Source organism: Athene noctua, chromosome 29 (assembly GCF_965140245.1).
Source record: "Athene noctua chromosome 29, bAthNoc1.hap1.1, whole genome shotgun sequence".
In the NCBI taxonomy this organism is placed as follows: domain Eukaryota; kingdom Metazoa; phylum Chordata; class Aves; order Strigiformes; family Strigidae; genus Athene; species Athene noctua.
Genome location: NC_134065.1, coordinates 1,811,570 through 1,829,096, shown reverse-complemented (window position 1 = coordinate 1,829,096; position 17,527 = coordinate 1,811,570). Strand labels below are relative to the sequence as shown.

The 17,527-nt window shown below is 58.0% G+C and overlaps 2 protein-coding genes across 10 annotated transcripts in view; one reads left to right on the top strand and one right to left on the bottom strand.

Moving 5' to 3' along the window:
• Positions 1-4,746: 4,746 nt before the first annotated feature.
• Positions 4,747-8,800, bottom strand: LTAP1 (lipid transport auxiliary protein 1). Of its 4 annotated transcripts, none has more exons than XM_074928857.1 (7): positions 8,674-8,800; positions 7,705-7,806; positions 7,340-7,448; positions 7,038-7,091; positions 6,080-6,246; positions 5,885-5,943; positions 4,747-5,094 (listed from the first exon to the last, which is right to left on the bottom strand). In XM_074928857.1, exons 1-7 carry the CDS (start codon positions 8,740-8,742, stop codon positions 4,896-4,898), a joined length of 759 nt encoding a protein of 252 aa, XP_074784958.1. In that variant the 5' UTR covers positions 8,743-8,800; the 3' UTR covers positions 4,747-4,895. The 4 variants fall into 4 exon arrangements, with proteins under 4 accessions (XP_074784958.1, XP_074784959.1, XP_074784960.1 ...); XM_074928858.1 differs by lacking the exon at positions 7,038-7,091 and adding an exon at positions 6,970-6,978; XM_074928859.1 differs by lacking the exon at positions 7,705-7,806 and having other exon boundaries at positions 8,674-8,788.
• Positions 8,801-8,902: 102 nt separating this feature from the next.
• UBAP2L (ubiquitin associated protein 2 like) overlaps positions 8,903-17,527 on the top strand; it is a 32,705-nt gene continuing 24,080 nt past the window's right edge. For 5 of the 6 annotated variants that reach the window (XM_074928816.1, XM_074928815.1, XM_074928813.1 and 2 more), the window contains exons 1-6: positions 8,903-8,974; positions 12,958-13,087; positions 13,655-13,732; positions 14,135-14,245; positions 16,746-16,914; positions 17,238-17,333. In XM_074928816.1, the coding sequence (XP_074784917.1) occupies positions 12,998-13,087; positions 13,655-13,732; positions 14,135-14,245; positions 16,746-16,914; positions 17,238-17,333 (544 nt within the window). In that variant the 5' untranslated portion in view covers positions 8,903-8,974; positions 12,958-12,997. Of the gene's footprint in view, positions 8,975-12,625; positions 13,088-13,654; positions 13,733-14,134; positions 14,246-16,745; positions 16,915-17,237; positions 17,334-17,527 lie in introns of those variants that run through there. The other variant, XM_074928818.1, reaches the window with a different exon arrangement.

Below are 17,527 nucleotides of genomic sequence, written 5' to 3'. Positions count from 1 at the left end.
AGAGGCAGGGGCAGGCGGAGGCGGACAGGACCCGGGGCTCAGCTCCCTGCAAGAGAAGGAGAAAAGAACAGGGAGGGGGGTAACTCCTCGCTGTTTGCCCAGGCGGGACCCACCCGGGCACGGCGCGGGCAGCACCCCGGCCTCGCCTCGGTGTCTGGGATGCTCTGGGATCCCGTGGCCAAGCAGGAGGCATCCTGCAGCGGGGACGAAGCCGGAGCAGGGAGGTGCGGGCGCAGTCTCCTGGCACAGCCACGGCACAGCAGACAGCGCTGCCCACCCGTCCCGGTGCACGCAGGGCTGAGGGGACCCCGTGGCTGTCACCACCTTACCTGGGCCGGCTCGGGGGGCTCCTCGGCGCTCTGGCTCGGGGGCCGCCCAGCCGCCGTTTATAACCGCACTCAGCCGCACCCGGTGGGGGGACGTGGCCGGCGAGCGCCCTGGCCCCGTGCACATGGCCTCATTCCCACTAATTACCACCATCGACGTCCCCCTGCCCCCTCCGTGGACCCCCGCGCCCTTGTCGCTGAGCGCTGCCGGTCGATGCGGGTCGATGGTCCCCGCTCACGCTCCGCTGGCATTAGCGGGGCCGTCGATACCGGGGAGCTGGCCCCGTCCTGTCGGGCTCTGCACCGCTGAGGGGCTGCGTGTGACCCTGCCCAAGGACGAGCCCCGGCTGGCGCTGGGGGGCTGTACCTCATGTCCCCCCCTCTTGCATCCCCGTCTCGCTTTGGGGGAGCTGCTGGGACCCCCTGTCCACAGGAGTGTTCCCTCCACGTGGTGGCCGGAGGTCACGTTGCCCCGTCCCGCGTGAGGATGTGGCCCCCCCAGTGCTGGGCACAGCTGGGTGACAACGGCAGGACCCCTGACCCCCTCTGGGGGGGGCCACTGGGATGGGCCATGGCCTGTGGGGTTTCTCAGGGTGCTGGGGGCACGTCTCTCCCAAGGCCACACCAGTGCTTGGCCGCAGCAGGACACACTGACCTTGGGAACAGTGCCGGGGGCTTTGTGGGGGCCTCAACTTTGAGGGGCCGATGGGGCAGGACATGGGGCAGCATGAGCCATGGGGGGACAGGGGGGGTACAGCCCCTGCCCCGCTGCAGGCCTGGGCTGGGGGACCAGGGCTTCCAGCCCCACGGGGGTGGCAGTGGGGACAGCAGGGACACATGTGGCAGCAGCACAATGCCAGGAGCCGGGGGCACGCGTGCGGCAGCGGCTGATGTGATACAACCCGACAGCAGGGCTAATGAAGGGCCGAGGGCGGGGGGTGCTGGCCCGGTGGCCCCCAGCCCTGTCAATAAGCAGAGCCAGGGCGGGCGCTGATGGGCCCCGGGGCCAGGAGACGCCAAGGTCAGGTGCCAGCAGCAGGGACGGGAGGCGGGGGACAGGGCTCCCCACAGCTGGGGAGCAGATGGGGTTTCAAGGGGTGCCGGGTGGTGAGCAGGGCCAGGGAACGTCACAGCCAGCCCGGGCGGGCTCCTGGCTGCCGCAGGGCTGAGCCGCACGGCCGGGAGCATCGTGCCACGGGGGACGGGAGCGCGTGGCCGACGCTGGCGTGGCTCGGCGGGACCCGGGCGAGGAGCCGGCAGAGCTGGTGGAGCAGCGTTGGCCGTGCTGCCATCTCCTGGCGTGGCCTCGGCCGGGACCGCGTGTGCAGGGTCAAGGGCAACGTATGGCCTCAAGCTGCCCAGGGCAGGGTCAGGCTGGCTCTGAGGAAGGATTTCTGTGCAGAAGGGGCTGTTGGGCGTTGGAATGGGCTGCCCAGGGCAGGGGGGAGTCCCCGGGATCCCTGGGGGGGTTGAAGAGTCGGGCTGAGCCAGCGCTGAGGGATCTGGGGGAGTTGGGAACGGTCAAGGGGAGGTTCGTGGTTGGGCTGGAGGAGCTTCAGGGGCTTTTCCAACCCGGATGAGTCTGGGGTTCTGTTGCCAGATCCCAGCTGTGGGGATCGTGCTGGGCTGCATCTTCTCTCCACCCCTCCCCGGGCCGTCTCCCGTCCCAGCTCGCAGCCGCTGCAGCCCCCATTTTGCTCGAGGTGTTTTATTGTCCGCCAGCAAGCCGGCGTGCTGGGCCGGTGCCGGGCCGCCGGGTCGGGCTCTCACAGCCGCTCCACGGAAAATCCTCCCCCGAGCGGGCGCAGCTCCCGCTGCCGGTGCTCGTCCTCCAGCAGCCGGCGCAGGGCGGCTCGTGGGACCTGTGCGGGACGGGAGCGGGGGCTGGACCCCACCCACCGCCCCCCTGGGTGCTGGGAGACGTCGTCCCCCGGGATGTGGCACTGGAGCGGGATGGGGGGAGCGCCCAGCCCGGCCTCACCCCCAGCCGCTCCCGGCGCGGCACAGCTCCCCCAATCCCCTCCCGGCACCGCGGGTGCCCCCCGGCCACCTGCCCCCGGCTCTGGGGACAGGAGTGGGCGGGATAGGGCGTGGGGGGCTGCCAGCACCCACCCATCGCCCCTCACCCGCTGCCCCTCAGCGCGGGGGGGTTCAGCCCCTGGGGTCCCTCTCGCGGGGCTTCACACCTGCGCTGCCCTTCGCCAGGGCCCGCGACCGCGGCGACGCGCTGGGGGGGGAACCAGGGTTTAACCCCCCCCACGAGGGGGGACGCTGCCCCCCGCTGTCCCCCCAGGCCAGCCCCTTCCCAGCCCCCCCTCTGCCCACACAGGGACGGGCTCTGGCTGCTCCCCGCTGCCACGGCTGGAGCCGCAGGGACCCCAAACCGGCCCCGGCGCCTGCCCCACCGGTAACGGCAACGGCAACCGGGCTACCTAACGGCAACCTGGCTACTGAACGGCAACCTGGCTACCTAACGGCAACCTGGCTACCGAACGGCAACCCGGCTACCTGACGGCAACCTGACGGCAACCTGGCTACCGAACGGCAACCCGGCTACCGAACGGCAACCTGGCTACCTAACAGCAACCCGGCTACCTAACGGCAACCCGGCTACCTAACGGCAACCCGGCTACCTGACGGCAACCCGGCTACCTGACGGCAACCTGGCTACCTGACGGCAACCGGGCTACCTGACGGCAACCGGGCTACCTGACGGCAACCCGGCTACCGAACGGCAACCCGGCTACCGAACGGCAACCTGGCTACCTAACGGCAACCTGACGGCAACCTGGCTACCGAACGGCAACCCGGCTACCGAACGGCAACCTGGCTACCGAATGGCAACCGGGCTACCTAACAGCAACCGGGCTACTGAACGGCAACCCGGCTACCTGACGGCAACCTGGCTACCGAACGGCAACCCGGCTACCGAACGGCAACCTGGTTACATAACAATAATTTGGCTACTTAATGGCAACCCAGTTACCTAACAACAACCCGGCCACCTAACTACAACCTGGCTACCTAATGACAACCTGGTTACCTAACGACAACCAAGCTACTTAACAGCAACCCAGTTACCTAATGGCAACTTGGCTACTTAACAGCAACCCGGCTACCTAACAACAACCTGGCTACTTAGTGGCAACCTGGTTACCTAATGACAACTTGGCTACTGAATGGCAACCTGGTTACCTAACAATAACTTGGCTACTTAACAGCAGCCTGGTTACCTAACGACAACTTGGCTACTTAACAGTAACCTGGTTACCTAATGACAACTTGGCTACTGAACGGCAACCTGGTTACCTAACAATAACTTGGCTACTTAACAGCAGCCTGGTTACCTAACAACAACTTGGCTACTTAACAGTAACCTGGTTACCTAATGACAACTTGGCTACTGAATGGCAACCTGGTTACCTAACCACAACTTGGCTACTTAATGGCAACCCAGTTACCCACCCAATGGCAACCTGGACACTTAACAGCAACCCAGTTACCTAAGGACAACCTGGCTACTTAATAGCAACCCAGTTACTTGACAACCTGGTTACTTAATGATAACTTGGCTACTTAATGGCAACCTGGTTACCGCAGCAGGGCCCAGGGACAGACCCAGCCCCCAAGGTGGCTCCCGCAGTTAGAGGCCAAGGGCACGCATCCCGCTGGGGGTTAAGTGTCATTTATTAAACAGCAATTAAAAAGAGTGCAGAGGCCCAGGGGAGGGGCGGGGGCCCCCCCACGCGCTGCGGTGGCTTCTGGCCGCTGCCCTTGGCCTGGCAGGACCCAGACGGCCCGTCGGGGGCCACGAGTTTCTGCCCCCCCACGAGCGTGGCAGCTGCTGGCACACGAGGTGCTGGTGAGAGCGGGAGGAAACACCCCCTCGGCAGGACAGACAGGACGTTCCAAGCTGGTATTTGTCTGCCCGAGATGTCCCCAAATACCCAGTTGCAGGAGAAAAAGAGTAGAAACCGCAGCCCAAAGAGGCACCTCAGCTGAGAATTGGCCACCAAACTATTTACACTCCGTCCAGGCATCCTGGTGCACAGCCCGGGCACACGCACAGGCCCGGCTGAGAGCAGCCACGGTGCCACAGGGAAAAGAAAATTCACCCTTTGGAAAGAACAGACGAGCAGCTCCAGAGCCCGAGACCCACACAGACAGGACGGACAGACAGCATCAGCCCCCCGCCAGCCCTCACGGGGAAAGAGCTGGCTGGGATCGGTGTCTTTTATAAATAAGCTAAAGCTAATTAGTTTATTCACAGGGCCAAGGGCTTTAAGACGTTGCCGGACTCAAAAGCCTGAAGGGGGCCGCGCGGGCCGATCCCTGGCGCGCTGCTTTGAAACGGGCTCCTGGCGAGGGCCGAGCTCCACCGGCCGAAATGGAGCCTCCGCCGAGCACCGAGCTCCAACGTCGTGCAAAAGGGAGACCCGAGAGAGCAGCAGCTTCCTCCCAGCGCTGCCCAAACGCCGAACTGCAGCCAAAACCCGCTGGGGACACCAGCTGCACCCAGCAAGGGGCGCGGCTCGTGGCAGGTCCCCGGAGCAGGGCTCCCCGCGTGGCTCACAGGGTGCTCTCCAGCGTGTTGTAGTTGTCCTTGAAGCTCTTCAGCTCCAGGAAGTGTTTGGCACGTTTGCTCTTCTGGTTGGAAGGCAGGTAGGTGACCTGGATGGTGGCGGGGTTGGAGACTTCAGGGGAGAGGGTGAGGTCCTTGGCCGCCGACTGGTGCTGCCGCTGGCTGCTGCCTCCCCGGGCCTTGGTCCTGCAGAGAGGGGAGACACCGTCACAGCTGCCGCCCTCCCCGGGGAGCCGCTCGACCATGGAGTCTGACACGAGGCAGATCTGCCCTCAGGGTGACGGCGCTCGCTGCCACCGGTTTGAAAACCAACGTGGGGCTCCTGCAGGCCTGGAGCCCGAACGGGGTCCCTGGCTCAAAGCAGCCAGTGCAAGCAGGAACATGGACTGTGAGGAGGGGCTGATGGAACTGGGGGGGGTTCAGTCTGGAGAAGAGGAGGCTGAGGGGAGACCTCCTGGCCCTCTGCAACTCCCTGCCAGGAGGGGGCAGAGAGGGGGGGTGAGTCTCTGGAGCCAAGGCCCCAGCGCCAGGCCCCGAGGGAATGGCCTCAAGCTGCCCAGGGCAGGGTCAGGCTGGCTCTGAGGAAGGATTTCTGTGCAGAAGGGGCTGTTGGGCGTTGGAATGGGCTGCCCAGGGCAGGGGGGAGTCCCCGGGATCCCTGGGGGGGTTGAAGAGTCGGGCTGAGCCAGCGCTGAGGGATCTGGGGGAGTTGGGAACGGTCAGGGGGAGGGTCATGGTTGGGCTGGAGGAGCTTCAGGGGCTTTTCCAACCAAGAAGATTCTGGGATTCTGTAACCAACCCAAAAATGCACTAACAGAGAGGCTACAAGGAGTAATTAAATCTGGAAGGACAGACAGGCATAAACAGCCCATGTCTCAGAGGCTGGGATTTGCCCCAAAATCCATCTCTGTTCACAGCTCCACGATGGGCTGCGGGGGCCCAAGAAGCCACCACTGTACCCCAGCTCCACACTTACAAGTTTGCCAGCTCGTTCAGAGCATCCTGGTACTTCAGATATTCCATTTTCCCAAAGACCTGGATGCAAACAGAAAAGACTGTGGAAAATCCAGCTGAGGTTACAGCGTGACCTCAGTCCAGCCATCAAGACTGGAGCAGAGGAACCTCTCCCTGCGTTGCTGCAGGGGCCTGGCGACGCCGCGCCGGCGCTTACCCCGGTGCCGTAGCGGGCGCTCTCGTACCCATCCAGCAAGGTGTCGATCAAGGCTTTGCGGATGCCTTTGAAGGAGGTGCTGGAATTCCGCAGTTCCAGCAGGTAGGCACAGAAGTTCTTCCCTATTAAAGACTTCGGGTACCGGCCCTCTGTGTGAAACGGGATTTCTGGAAAATAAAAAGGCACAATACAACTGGCTGAAGTGCAGGTGAAAAAGGCCATTGAATGACTCGAGCATGGCCAGAGAAGGGCAACGGAGCTGGGGCAGGGTCTGGAGCACAGGTCTGCTGGGGAGCGGCTGGGGGAACTGGGGGGGTTCAGTCTGGAGAAGAGGAGGCTGAGGGGAGACCTCCTGGCCCTCTGCAACTCCCTGCCAGGAGGGGGCAGAGAGGGGGGGTGAGTCTCTGGAGCCAAGGCCCCAGCGCCAGGCCCCGAGGGAATGGCCTCAAGCTGCCCAGGGCAGGGTCAGGCTGGCTCTGAGGAAGGATTTCTGTGCAGAAGGGGCTGTTGGGCGTTGGAATGGGCTGCCCAGGGCAGGGGGGAGTCCCCGGGATCCCTGGGGGGGTTGAAGAGTCGGGCTGAGCCAGCGCTGAGGGATCTGGGGGAGTTGGGGGGGGTCAGGGGGAGGGTCATGGTTGGGCTGGAGGAGCTTCAGGGGCCTTTCCAGCCCAGACGAGTCTGGGGTTCTGTAAAAATGCTTGTGTTCACCCACAGATAGCATCAGAATTTGGTGGTTAATTAAACTTCCCACCACAGCTGGTGTTTCCATTGGCTGACCACTCCTGGTAGAGCTGACCCTCAGGCCCCCAGCCCTGGGTGGGATAAGTGACCACTCCTCAGAAACAAGGACCTTGAGCCTCATCAGGAGGCCGCTGGCCTTTGTGCCATACTCTTATTTCCTCCACACACCAGCTTTTCTCCACCCTTCCCCTCCCACTCCCGCCCTGAGCTCCCTTACCAGATGTTCTGATCGCATCCAGCGCCTTCATCCTGTACAGGTAGTTATAGCAGCCTGGCAAAGAGAAAACCAAACTGAAAGCTCTGCAAAACTTGGTAGCGGGAGGGAGGGGGGGGAAGTAGATAGGAGCAGAGTGCAGAGACACCATCTCATGTCAGCTCGCCAAACGCGACGTTGCGATGGGAGAGCCAACGAGAGGCCGGTGACACAACTTGGCCCTGGGTGAACAACGTGCTGCTGCCGAACAGGCACCGGACGGTGTCTCTGGTGGCCTCTGACTGATGGGCAGTGAGAGAAGGTACCTTGTGTCTCCAGCTGCAGAAGCCTGCTGTCATCCTCGGCTAACAGCCGGGGCTCGTACTTGATGTCTTGCACCCTCGACAGTCGAATGTCAATTTCTTCCTTTAAATCCTTCAGAGTGGGGGAAAAAAGATACATTTACAGCACACTCACTTTGTAGGATCATAAGGACGATAAAGAGTCAAGCCCTGGGGGCCCTCTGAACTAAACCTGCTACCCCTCCAACTGCCCATCACCACAGCGAGGTGGCTGCTCCTGGAAATGTCTGATTTTGAAGCAGACCCTGCCCGCTCCTCTGGACACGGACGGGTTCGTGGGCGCAGGGGAGGGAGGGCACGTCCCCACCGCGGGGCCACAGGCCACCCACCTTGGGTGCGTGCTGTCCGACGGGCACGTGGGGCCCACGGCGGGACTTCATGGCGAAGCGCATGATCTGGCGTTTCACGAAGATGAACAGCAGCACAAAGACCTGGAGGGCCACAGTGGGGATGGGGGTCAGGTGTGCTGAGCTGCACCCCGGGGGGCGGGGGGGGTCTCAAAACCAGCCTGGGCTCAGCCCCACTCTGGGGACACCCCAGGCTGAGCAACCACAGGCCCCCCCGCCAAGGCCAGCAAGCACAGGGGTGCCTGTTCAGCCCATCAAGAGCCCCGTGGACATCTGGGCTGGCCCCACAAACATATCAGCCTCCACAGAGGCTCCTAATCACGTCCTCTCTCTGCCCCACAGACACCAGGACCCCACGGGCAGTCTGGCCCAGCCCCACGAGGGCCCTGACTCTGGCTCAACGGGAGTTCCCCACGGACACTCTCACTGGAGCTTTATGGAGACCTCGGGTCCGGCTTCACGGGGGCCCTATGGATACCCCAGGATCGGCCTCACAGGGGCCTCATGGACGCTCCAGGCCCAGCCTCGCTGGAGCCCCACAGAAACCCCAGGATTGGGCTCCCAAGGGCCCCACTGACACCCCTGGATCGGCCTCAAAGGAGCCACACGGACACCCCAGGATCGAGCTCACAAAGGCCCCACGGACACCCCAGGATCAAGCTACACCCCAGGCCCAGCCCCACGGATACCACAGGATCTGGCTCACGAAGGCCCCATGGACACCCCAAGGCCGGCCCCACGGGAGCCCCATGGACACCCCGGGATCGAGCTCACAAGGGCCCCACGGACACCCCGGGATCGAGCTCACAAGGGCCCCACGGACACCCCAGGATCGGCCTCCCGGGAGCCACACGGACACCCCGGGCCCGGTTCCACAGAAGCCCGGGCCCCACGAAAACGTCAGGCCCGGCCCCCCGTCCGCCCGGCCCCGGCCCCGGCCCCCCGGCTCACCAGGCTGCCGTAGGCCATCACCAGCACCACGTTGACCCCGGAGAGCCAGTTGCTGCCGGCCCCCGCCATCCCCTGCCCGGCCCGGGGCCGCACAACATGGCGGCCGCCGAAGCCGCTCCGCTCCCCCACCACGTGACAGAGACAAGGCGCCGCCTTCACGTGGCGCGCGTCACACGCGCGTGCCGCCAGGAGAGCGCCCCCCGCGCATCACGTGGAGTGAAGCCGGGCTGTCCCCGCCCCGCGCCCTCGTCACGTGATGGGGGCGGGCGCCGCTGGTAGTTGTCAGTGTGGTGAGACCCAGGTAAAGTTGGCTGCGCGGAGGCGGCGGCGGCTCCGGTAACTGCGCGCGGCCCCTTTAAATCCCGCCCCCCCCCTCCCCTCCCCCCCTCCTCCGCCACCGCCGCGCACCCCTCGGCCCGCCCGGTCCCGCCGCCGCCCGCCCGACCCCGCCGCCTCGCTCCGGGGGCGGCCGCCGCGCCCCGCCGCCGCCGCCGGGCCCCGCGCGGCCTAGTGGGCCGGGCCGCAGCCGGGGGCTGGCGTAGCGCGCGGCCGCCGCAGGTGAGGGCGGGCGGACGGGCTGGGAGGCGGGCGGAGGACGGGGGGGGGGGGGCGGTATGGCGGCCGCGGCCATGAGGGCGGAAGCGGCCCGCGCTCGCCCGCCTCCCGGGTGCGGGCCCGGCCTGGCGCCGCGCCGCTGCGGGGGCTCCCGCCCGGCCCTGCGGGCCCCCCTCCGGCCCCCTGCGGTTCCCTCCGGCCGTTCCCCCGTATTGTGTGCTGCGGGCTGGGCCGCCGGGCCTGCTGGGCCGCGGGACTGGGCGGCTCCGGCCCTGCCGTGCTCCCGCGGCCCGCCCGGCCCCGCCGCTGCCGGCGGTAACAATGGGGGCCGCGCCTCCGCGCTGCCCCGCTACCGCCGTGCTCTCGGGGCTCCTCGCGTGCGACCGGGCCCGCCTCCGGCACCCTTTCTTCGGCAGCGCCCCGGGGGCCGTTGCTGGTGGCGGCCCCTCGGTGTGGGGCGGGCCCCGCCGCGGGTCCCAGCGGCCCACGTGAAATTCCCGGGCGATGCCGGGTTGGTGGCCCCGGGGCAATCCCGGCCCCGCTCCAGGTCCCGTGCGTGGCCTTTGCCTCCGTGCAAGTTTGGGGCGCTCTCCCTGTGTGCTCCCGGACGGCAGCACCGGCTGGTGAGTCTTCCCAATAAAACGCTGCACGTTGATGCCGAACTGGGGTCTCTGATGGTGTATCTGGGGGCATCTCCCCAGAATCTTGTACTCTGCACACATGGGAGTGATTTGGTTTGCAGCTGTAACGTGTTTGCTCTGGAGGAAAAAAAATCCTAACACTGATAAGCCAGCCCCCCACGTCGGGCTCCTTTGGGTGCTTGTAGAAAAAAAAAATCTTTCTGAATGCTTTGCCCTCTGTGGTCCTTTCCTTTGGAGCTTTGGAGTCTTTTCCATGTGTTAATCAAGGTTTGTCGGAGGGGGAAGGAAATACCTATTTTCTGTATTAACAGATATGGGAAACTGAGGCTGGGACGTGCTGGGATTCACCCAGCATCAGCCAGCAGGTCTGATACAGCTGGGGATAGTGGATGGGGCTGACAGATCCTTGTGCTAAAACTGTAACTTACCTGAAATTTCTAATAAAAATGAACAGTTTGTTACATTTTTGTATCATCTCTTTTTCTGGAGACTCCGCACGTCATGTTTTGCGTAGCCGAGACTCTCTCCTCTCTAGATGTGGAAGGCCGGTAGCGGCGTAGTCTGGGAAGGGAAAGGGGTAACGGCAAAGTGTGTCACGTTTACTTGCAGCTTCTTTGAAGAAAAGATGTAACCTGTGGCTGTGAAGCTTCTTGTTTTCCCTAAATCCTGTACGCATGCATCGATTTCCCCTTGTCTTGAAACGTAAGCGCTGGCCTGATTTAACGCTGTTTCTCTGGTGTGGATGAGCCACAACTTGGTTTGACTGGAGTTGCTCTTTATTTTTACATCCTTCTTGGTGAATATATATGGGTTTGCTCTTATTAAAAAAAAAAAAAAGTAAAATGCTTTTGATGAAGACTGCTTTGAACTGGTAAACTCACGTTATTGTTACTTCTGTGTGGGGCCAGTTCAAGTATCAGGATAACCAAGATTTTCAGTTAAATATTGCCTGTGAGCTGTACTGAAGTTACATGATTGAGGAATAAATTATCAGCAGCTGAGTCCTCTTCCTTCAGTGCAGGGCATGGGGATGCCTGATTACCTGATGGGCTCAGCAGGGTCAGGGCCTGGCTGATATTTCTATAATAGATGTTTTTCTTGTGGTTTTTTTGCATGTTAAAGAAAAAATAATCATGATTTAAATGTGGCAGAAATGCAGCTGGGCAGAGTGGAGCGTGGCAGCTGTTGAACAATGCCCAGCCACTGCACAAAGGTTCGGGGCAGCAGACTGCTGGAACTGTATCCTATTGAAATTGCAGATTAAGTTACTGCAAACGGGCAGGATTGCTTCCCTCTGGGCCTGCAGTTCTGCTGCCAAATTGGTTTAATATGACAACTTGTTTGTGCGTGAAACACTTAGAACTGGAAGAGACATAGCGGTGGAGAGCAAAAATAAATACCGTGGGGAAGAAGCCTGCGTGGAGTGTGGGAGGGATGGCTGCGTAGCCCAGGAGGCTTTGTCTGCTCTGCCTTGGGTGAAGCCCAGGCTTGGTGACTCTTCCTTGAATCTGCTCGGTGTCACATGCACCTCGGGGGCTCCTGGTGACTGGACAGGTAGCTTGGATTGTTTCCTGATAAGAAACCTGGGCACTGTGTAGCTGGAAAGCAGTGGTTTGAAATTGCTGCGAGGCATGGGTGGCCCCGAAGGATGAACTTTTGAGGTTTTGTGGGAAGATGCGGGAGCAATTGCACTTGAAAACTTGCCTACAGAGGAAGACTAGACACTGATGGGAGCAGGAGCAGTGGTGTGTGCGCGGAGCCAGGGTGAGGAGGTGACATTAGGGTCTCTGCTCTTGGGGAAGGATCTCTCAGACTAGTCAAGCACTCCACTCATGGACTTTGAGAAGAGACTCCCCAGTTCTTCCTGGGCTGTTTGCTAACGCTGCCTGAGCCTGGCCTTGCTCTGTGCTGCCGTGTTGGTGTTCGCAAGCAACGTTTCAGATCATATCCTGCAGGTCGGATTTTCTCACTCGGGTTTCTTCCCTGCTCTTACGCTCTGTCTGTGGCTCCTTCCCCTGTCCCAAGCGTCTGCCTGCAGCACCAGCACCTGGAGCAGACCCTGCTGCTTTGGAGGAAGGCGTCGCAGTCGTTGTTAACGAAATCCGAAAATGTGAAGTTTGTAATTATTGAGATTTCGGGGGGCTTGGAAGTAGCAAGTCCTGTCAAGTGGTGTAGGATGTCTGGCATCCCTCGTACCGGGGAGACAATAGGCAGGGCACAACTACTCAGTGCTGATCCCCTTCTAACCACCCAGGTTGGGCTCTTCCCCCAAAGCCCAGTGTGAGGTTATAAAATTCCACTTGCTTTGGATGCTCCATGGCCTGAACTCTTACTGGGATTTTTTTGCCTCGAGCAGTTACCTAACGACATTACTGACTGTTATTCATTGTTGGCATCTAGTTCGCTTTTTTGCTAGTTTTTTTAAAGCCAGAATACCTAATAGAAGAAAACTTAATATTTCTGGTTCTGGGGAGTAATTGAAGCAATCAAAACCAGGCAGTTCTACAAGGGCAGTATATTATTAAAACAATATCCCACAGACCTGTAGTACCCCTTATTACTGGAGTGTTTTTGCTTCCCTTTCCCTGCTTTGAAGGCAAGAAAGGAGAAGAGGAAGCAGTTGATGTGTCTCAGGCTCTGTGATGTCCTACTCTCCAAGTGCAATTTCTTTAGAGCTTTTTTCAAGCATTCCTTGCTCCAGCTGATCACTGCAGCCTCTTAGGGCCCTGGTCACGGCAGATCTGTGCCTGCTCACTCATGTTTTAGCAGCAAGTTCTCAAACCCTTTACCCCAAGTACTTCTGCTCCTGGGTCCTGATTGCTCCTGCCTGGGTGCAGGTGATGTTTCATTTGGAGCACTCTGCTGTGGTAGTGGTGGAGAAACCTCGAGAAGTACAAGTGGCCTTTTTGTTTTGGGGGCACACAGAAATGGTAGCCTGGCCCACTGACTTTCGGGGAAGCAGTGGGGAGGGTGGGGGCCCACGACGGCTTTAACTGGCTGCCTCACCCACGCGATTGTTCAGTCTCGGTCCTGCCTTTTGTTTTCGGTTTCTAACAGTCTGTTCTCTCTTCTCCCCGACCCACCACAGAGTTCTACCTTGTAAATACTGTTATTTGTATATACTGTAAATGATGACATCGGTGGGCACTAACCGAGCCCGGGGGAACTGGGAGCAGACACAGACACAGAGCCAGACACAGCACAAGCAGCGGCCGCAGGTAAGGGCAGCGTCCATGGAAACCAGTTAGCTTGGAGGTGGAGACCTGGCACTCCTGCCTGGCCTGGCGCTAACGGCCGGGCTTGGCCTAACGAACTTCCCGCGTGCTGCTCGCAGAGCCACGTTAATTGGGCGGCCACTGGCAGTCGGGTTTCCACATTGGTGTCTCCAAGCAGGAGCCGGGGCTGAGATTTTGTTTTTATTTCCATCTGACCATTCCCCGTTCACTTTAATGAATGCAAGTGGCTGAGAAGCTGCTTGAAGTGAGTCTTGATGTTCTGGTGGTGGTAAGGTCTGCCTTGAAGTGGACAAAGTTTAGGTGATTGTGGCTCACCCGGTGCCGCGAGGCCATCCAGTGCTATGTCCCTTTCTTCCAGACTCCCCTTGCTCACTTGCTCTTCCGTCTTTCTCTCTGAAGCTTTCTTCTTTCGGACCCTTGTTTGCACCTCGTCTTCATCATATTGATTCCTTTCCAGAGATCTCAGGAAAGCGATACTGCCTTTGGAGGAAGGTTTGCTGGAAATGTGCAGCTCTAACCGCTCTGTCTCTCTACATTTGATTTCTTTAGGCCACTGCGGAACAGATTCGACTTGCACAGATGATTTCGGACCACAACGACGCTGACTTTGAGGAGAAGGTGAAACAAGTGAGTGTGGAAAGTGGTGAGGGTGAACCCTGACAGGAAGGCAAGATTGATGTTGAGAGTATCGTGAATGCTGGGGGGGGGGTTGGGAGGGACGCAGCTGGCTGCTCCCTGAATTTCCTTGGACTGCTTGTTCCCCAGAACACAGGGAATGGTGTTATCCGAGAAAAGGAGGTTGTCAGTTGAGTTGTGATGAAACAACAGTAACTCAGAAATTTCCACTCTCAGTTACTTCTCACTGAAGGGCCATAACTAACCTGAGAAAGCTGGAGACGCTCCCAAACCCTGCCACTCTGTAGGATTTCTGGTTTGGGATTCAACTTGCTTGTCTTCTAAGACATCCACAAAGATTTTAGGGCTGCCTTGCTTTGGAACATGCTGACAGTGGTGTTGACTTCTCTACAGCTGATTGACATCACAGGCAAGAACCAGGACGAGTGCGTGATTGCTCTGCATGACTGCAACGGAGATGTTAACAGAGCCATCAACGTGCTGCTGGAGGGCAATCCGGACACGGTAGGATTGGGTCCTGTAAATCTGGTGAGGCCTAGTTCAGTGTAACTGCATATTTGGAGACAAGACGTACAGTAATGTCTAGATAACGAGAGCCAAAATGACTGGCTAGTTCCACAAGTAGCATGTACAGTGTGATTGTGTCCTGGCTTCTTAATACTGCTCTCTGTAGGCTCGCCCAGAATGTGAGCGTGGCCAGCAGGCCCAAAGGAATAGAGGGGAAAATGCAAGAAATCATTTACTTCCTATTCCTTTTTGAATCCAAGCACTTTGACAACAGTACAGTGGCATCTGTATAAGCTTTCACGCTGCTGTGAGTGTGAAGTAACTTATCTTTTCCTGCGAGGGCTGAGTGACCTGTGTTGAAAGGCAGGTGTGTGTCAGCTGTGGTTCCTTTCTGTTGGAGTAATGCAGTTTTGTGTCTCCAGCCCTAAACGTTTGTTTCTCGGTGATGCACTGACTGGCTTGTGTGCTGCTGCCCGTGCCACATGTTTGAGGGTCTTTTTGTTTGTTTTCTGTGGAGTTAGGCTCAACTGCTGTCGCTCACGCAGGTGCCTGTCTCAGGCAAGCCAAAGTCAGCTCTGAGACAAGAAAGCGCTTTCTTAGGAGGAACCCGCTGCCTGGTGTGCGGAGTGTCGTTCATTTTGTGACGAAGGCAGCAGAGATGCAAGTTCTGATACAGCCCAGTAGAAATCCTACGAATACCAGATCCTTCCAAACTGCAGCTGATCAAATATGTCTTCCCAGCACCCTGATTTGGCTGAAGCTGATGGAACTCTGTAGAGTTGAGGCTGTAAATATCACTTCAGAATATTACGTATTAGCTCATTTTTTTTCCTCATTAACCCCGAGTGTAGATGGATGAGCTGGACATCTCGGATTCTATTCTGTGTAACGTAGCTGCTCCCCAGTGTCAGGTGCTTTGGTGGCTTTGGCACCAGCCAAGTTCAGTACAGCACATGTAAGTGTTCTTCCTTGCCTTTAGAGAGCCCTTTCTATTGACAACTGAACAAAGTAGCTGTTGGAAAATCCTTTTAGAAAGGGGAATGATATGAATCGCTGAGGTAAAGCTTTGCCATGACTGTATTTTCCTCCACATCCCTTGTAACTGGTGCCTTCTAGTTAAATAACAAACCCCCTGCTATCACTGCAATTGCGTTTCCTAGATAAACACGTTGCTCGTGAAAATAGAATCCAGGATAGTGCGGAGCAACCCGCGTCACGTAGCAGCACCTCCTTTATTCGAGTAGCTGGAACACCCGGCGGTGCAAGATACGCAGGGCTGCTGCGGAAAATTTGTAGAGGCAGAAAGGGAGTTGCCAGAGCAGAGCCCTTGAGTCCTGCCACTGCTCCAGCCTGCAGTGCCATGGGGGGCCTGTGGGCCGGTACCCGCCTCGCTGAGCGCAGGCAGCGGCCGCACTGTAATTGGTCAAAGGTCTTGGAGCTGCTTCTGGCCTGGATTCAGCTTGTGCAGCAATCCCGTAAAGGGGATTTTCTGATAAGAAACAGACTTGCTAATTGCTCGGATACTCCTGTGCGGATGAACTGCTCACCTGCTGAACTGGTTACTCATAACCTACCGTATTTCGAACAGTAAAGGAGGTGGCGTGATCTTAGCATTGGCTTAGATTCGGCTTAAAATTAGAGTATTCAAAGTAAATATTTTCTAAATTTCCTTCTGAGCCAGATACCTACGGAGAGAGACTTCAGAAGCCTTGGGTTTGAAGGCAGTTTGTGCCTCTGTGTATGTTTTTTTGTCACTGTCCCTGCATGTTGCCATCCAAAAACTTGTCTGCCAGTTATGTTTTCAGGTGTTTGTCAACGACCTGTGACTATTTTTAATTGTTCTAACAGTGTGCAGCATCAGTTTAAGAGTATGAAATCACTGCAGACTGTCATAAAATAAACCGATGCGGGCCCACGGCAGTAAGCTGGAGGCGTGCTTAACTTCTTACACTTGAACTTGGGATGACTTGAACTTGCCTGTTGGATAAATTCTGTGATAACTCCTGTCTCTGTGAGCTGCTGTTTAGGGGAGGGGTTTTGTTAAATCACTCTGCATCTGAGAGAATAATTTAACCCAAAATGCTGACTGCAGAGCACTTGGGAACATTCACCTGGGTTATTCTGAGAGTTCCCCAAAACAGTGACCCTTAGGAAATGGCAGGGGTTTTTTTTCCCCTAAACAGGGTAAATTTATCCATGCTTTGAACTTGAGTAAGTATTATGCCCACTCTATTGAAGAAGTTTAGTAGATCTTTGCAGAAATAGAATAACTCATCTCCTGTTACCTCAAACAGCATGCCACTCAGCTGTAAGGAAGCTTTCCTGGAAGGAAGAAGCTATACTGTGTGTAGGCTGATAGACTTCTAAAAAAAAAATTGAGCTGGAAACAATTTTTCTGGAGACCCTTGTTATATTCTTTGTAGCATGTTTAAGTGTGTATTTGCATCTTGTTTTGATCAAACTACGATTAACTTCTTTCCCTTCTGCAAACCTTCAGCATTCCTGGGAAATGGTCGGGAAGAAGAAGGGTGTCTCAGGACAGAAGGAGAGTGGACAGGCAGAACCCAGTGAAGAAAGCAAAGAAAACCGGGAGAGGGATCGGGATTTCAGCAGACGACGTGGCGGGCCACCGAGGCGGGGGCGAGGTGCCAGCCGTGGAAGAGAGTGTATGGACCTGCCCTTTAATAACACCTCTAACTGCCACGGTGCACACCGAGGCACTTTGTGCTGCATAAAAGCTGTCAGTAAAGCTTCTTGAGCAGATGCATCTTTGAGGAAAGCCATCCTGGTGTGCGTGTGGTGATCTGTTTGATGCTCCCCTGCCTGAGATGATTCCTTGGGCGATACCCCGTAAATAAAAAGTTATGGGAGCGTTTGGTGGTGTGGTCTCTCGCACTGCCACTGTGCTTCGGTGCTTAAGGTTTGGTCTTGTATCTTTCTTAAAGCAGGATGAATCTTGAAGTTGTCTTTGCATTGTTCTGTCTTTCAGTTCGGGGCCAGGAGAATGGACTAGACGGTGGTAAGAGCGGAGGATCTTCTGGGAGAGGCACAGAAAGAGGCAGGCGGGGACGTGGCCGAGGCCGAGGTACACATGGGCTTTGAGGTCAGAGGGGGTGGGAGGTGAAGAACGACGCCAGCATATCTCTTCTGTGAGGGTTGAAAGCCTCTTTTATGGGACAAATTGCCAAACTGAAAATAAACACTTGACTTTTCCATTCTTATGCTTACAGTTTGTGCCTACATGTCGCTTCCCCATCTTAAGCGTGTGCTAGAAACAGT

What these genes read in the sequence shown, in the direction of transcription:
- LTAP1 (XM_074928857.1), bottom strand. Translation starts at nt 8,742, where the DNA reads ATGGCGGGGGCCGGCAGCAACTGGCTCTCCGGGGTCAACGTGGTGCTG. An exon ending in TGATGGCCTACGGCAGCCTG is followed by an intron (nt 7,807 to 8,673) that starts GTGAGCCGGGGG and finishes GTGGCCCTCCAG; the next exon opens with GTCTTTGTGCTGCTGTTCAT. An exon ending in CTGAACGAGCTGGCAAACTT is followed by an intron (nt 5,095 to 5,884) that starts GTAAGTGTGGAG and finishes CCCTCTCTGCAG; the next exon opens with GACCAAGGCCCGGGGAGGCA.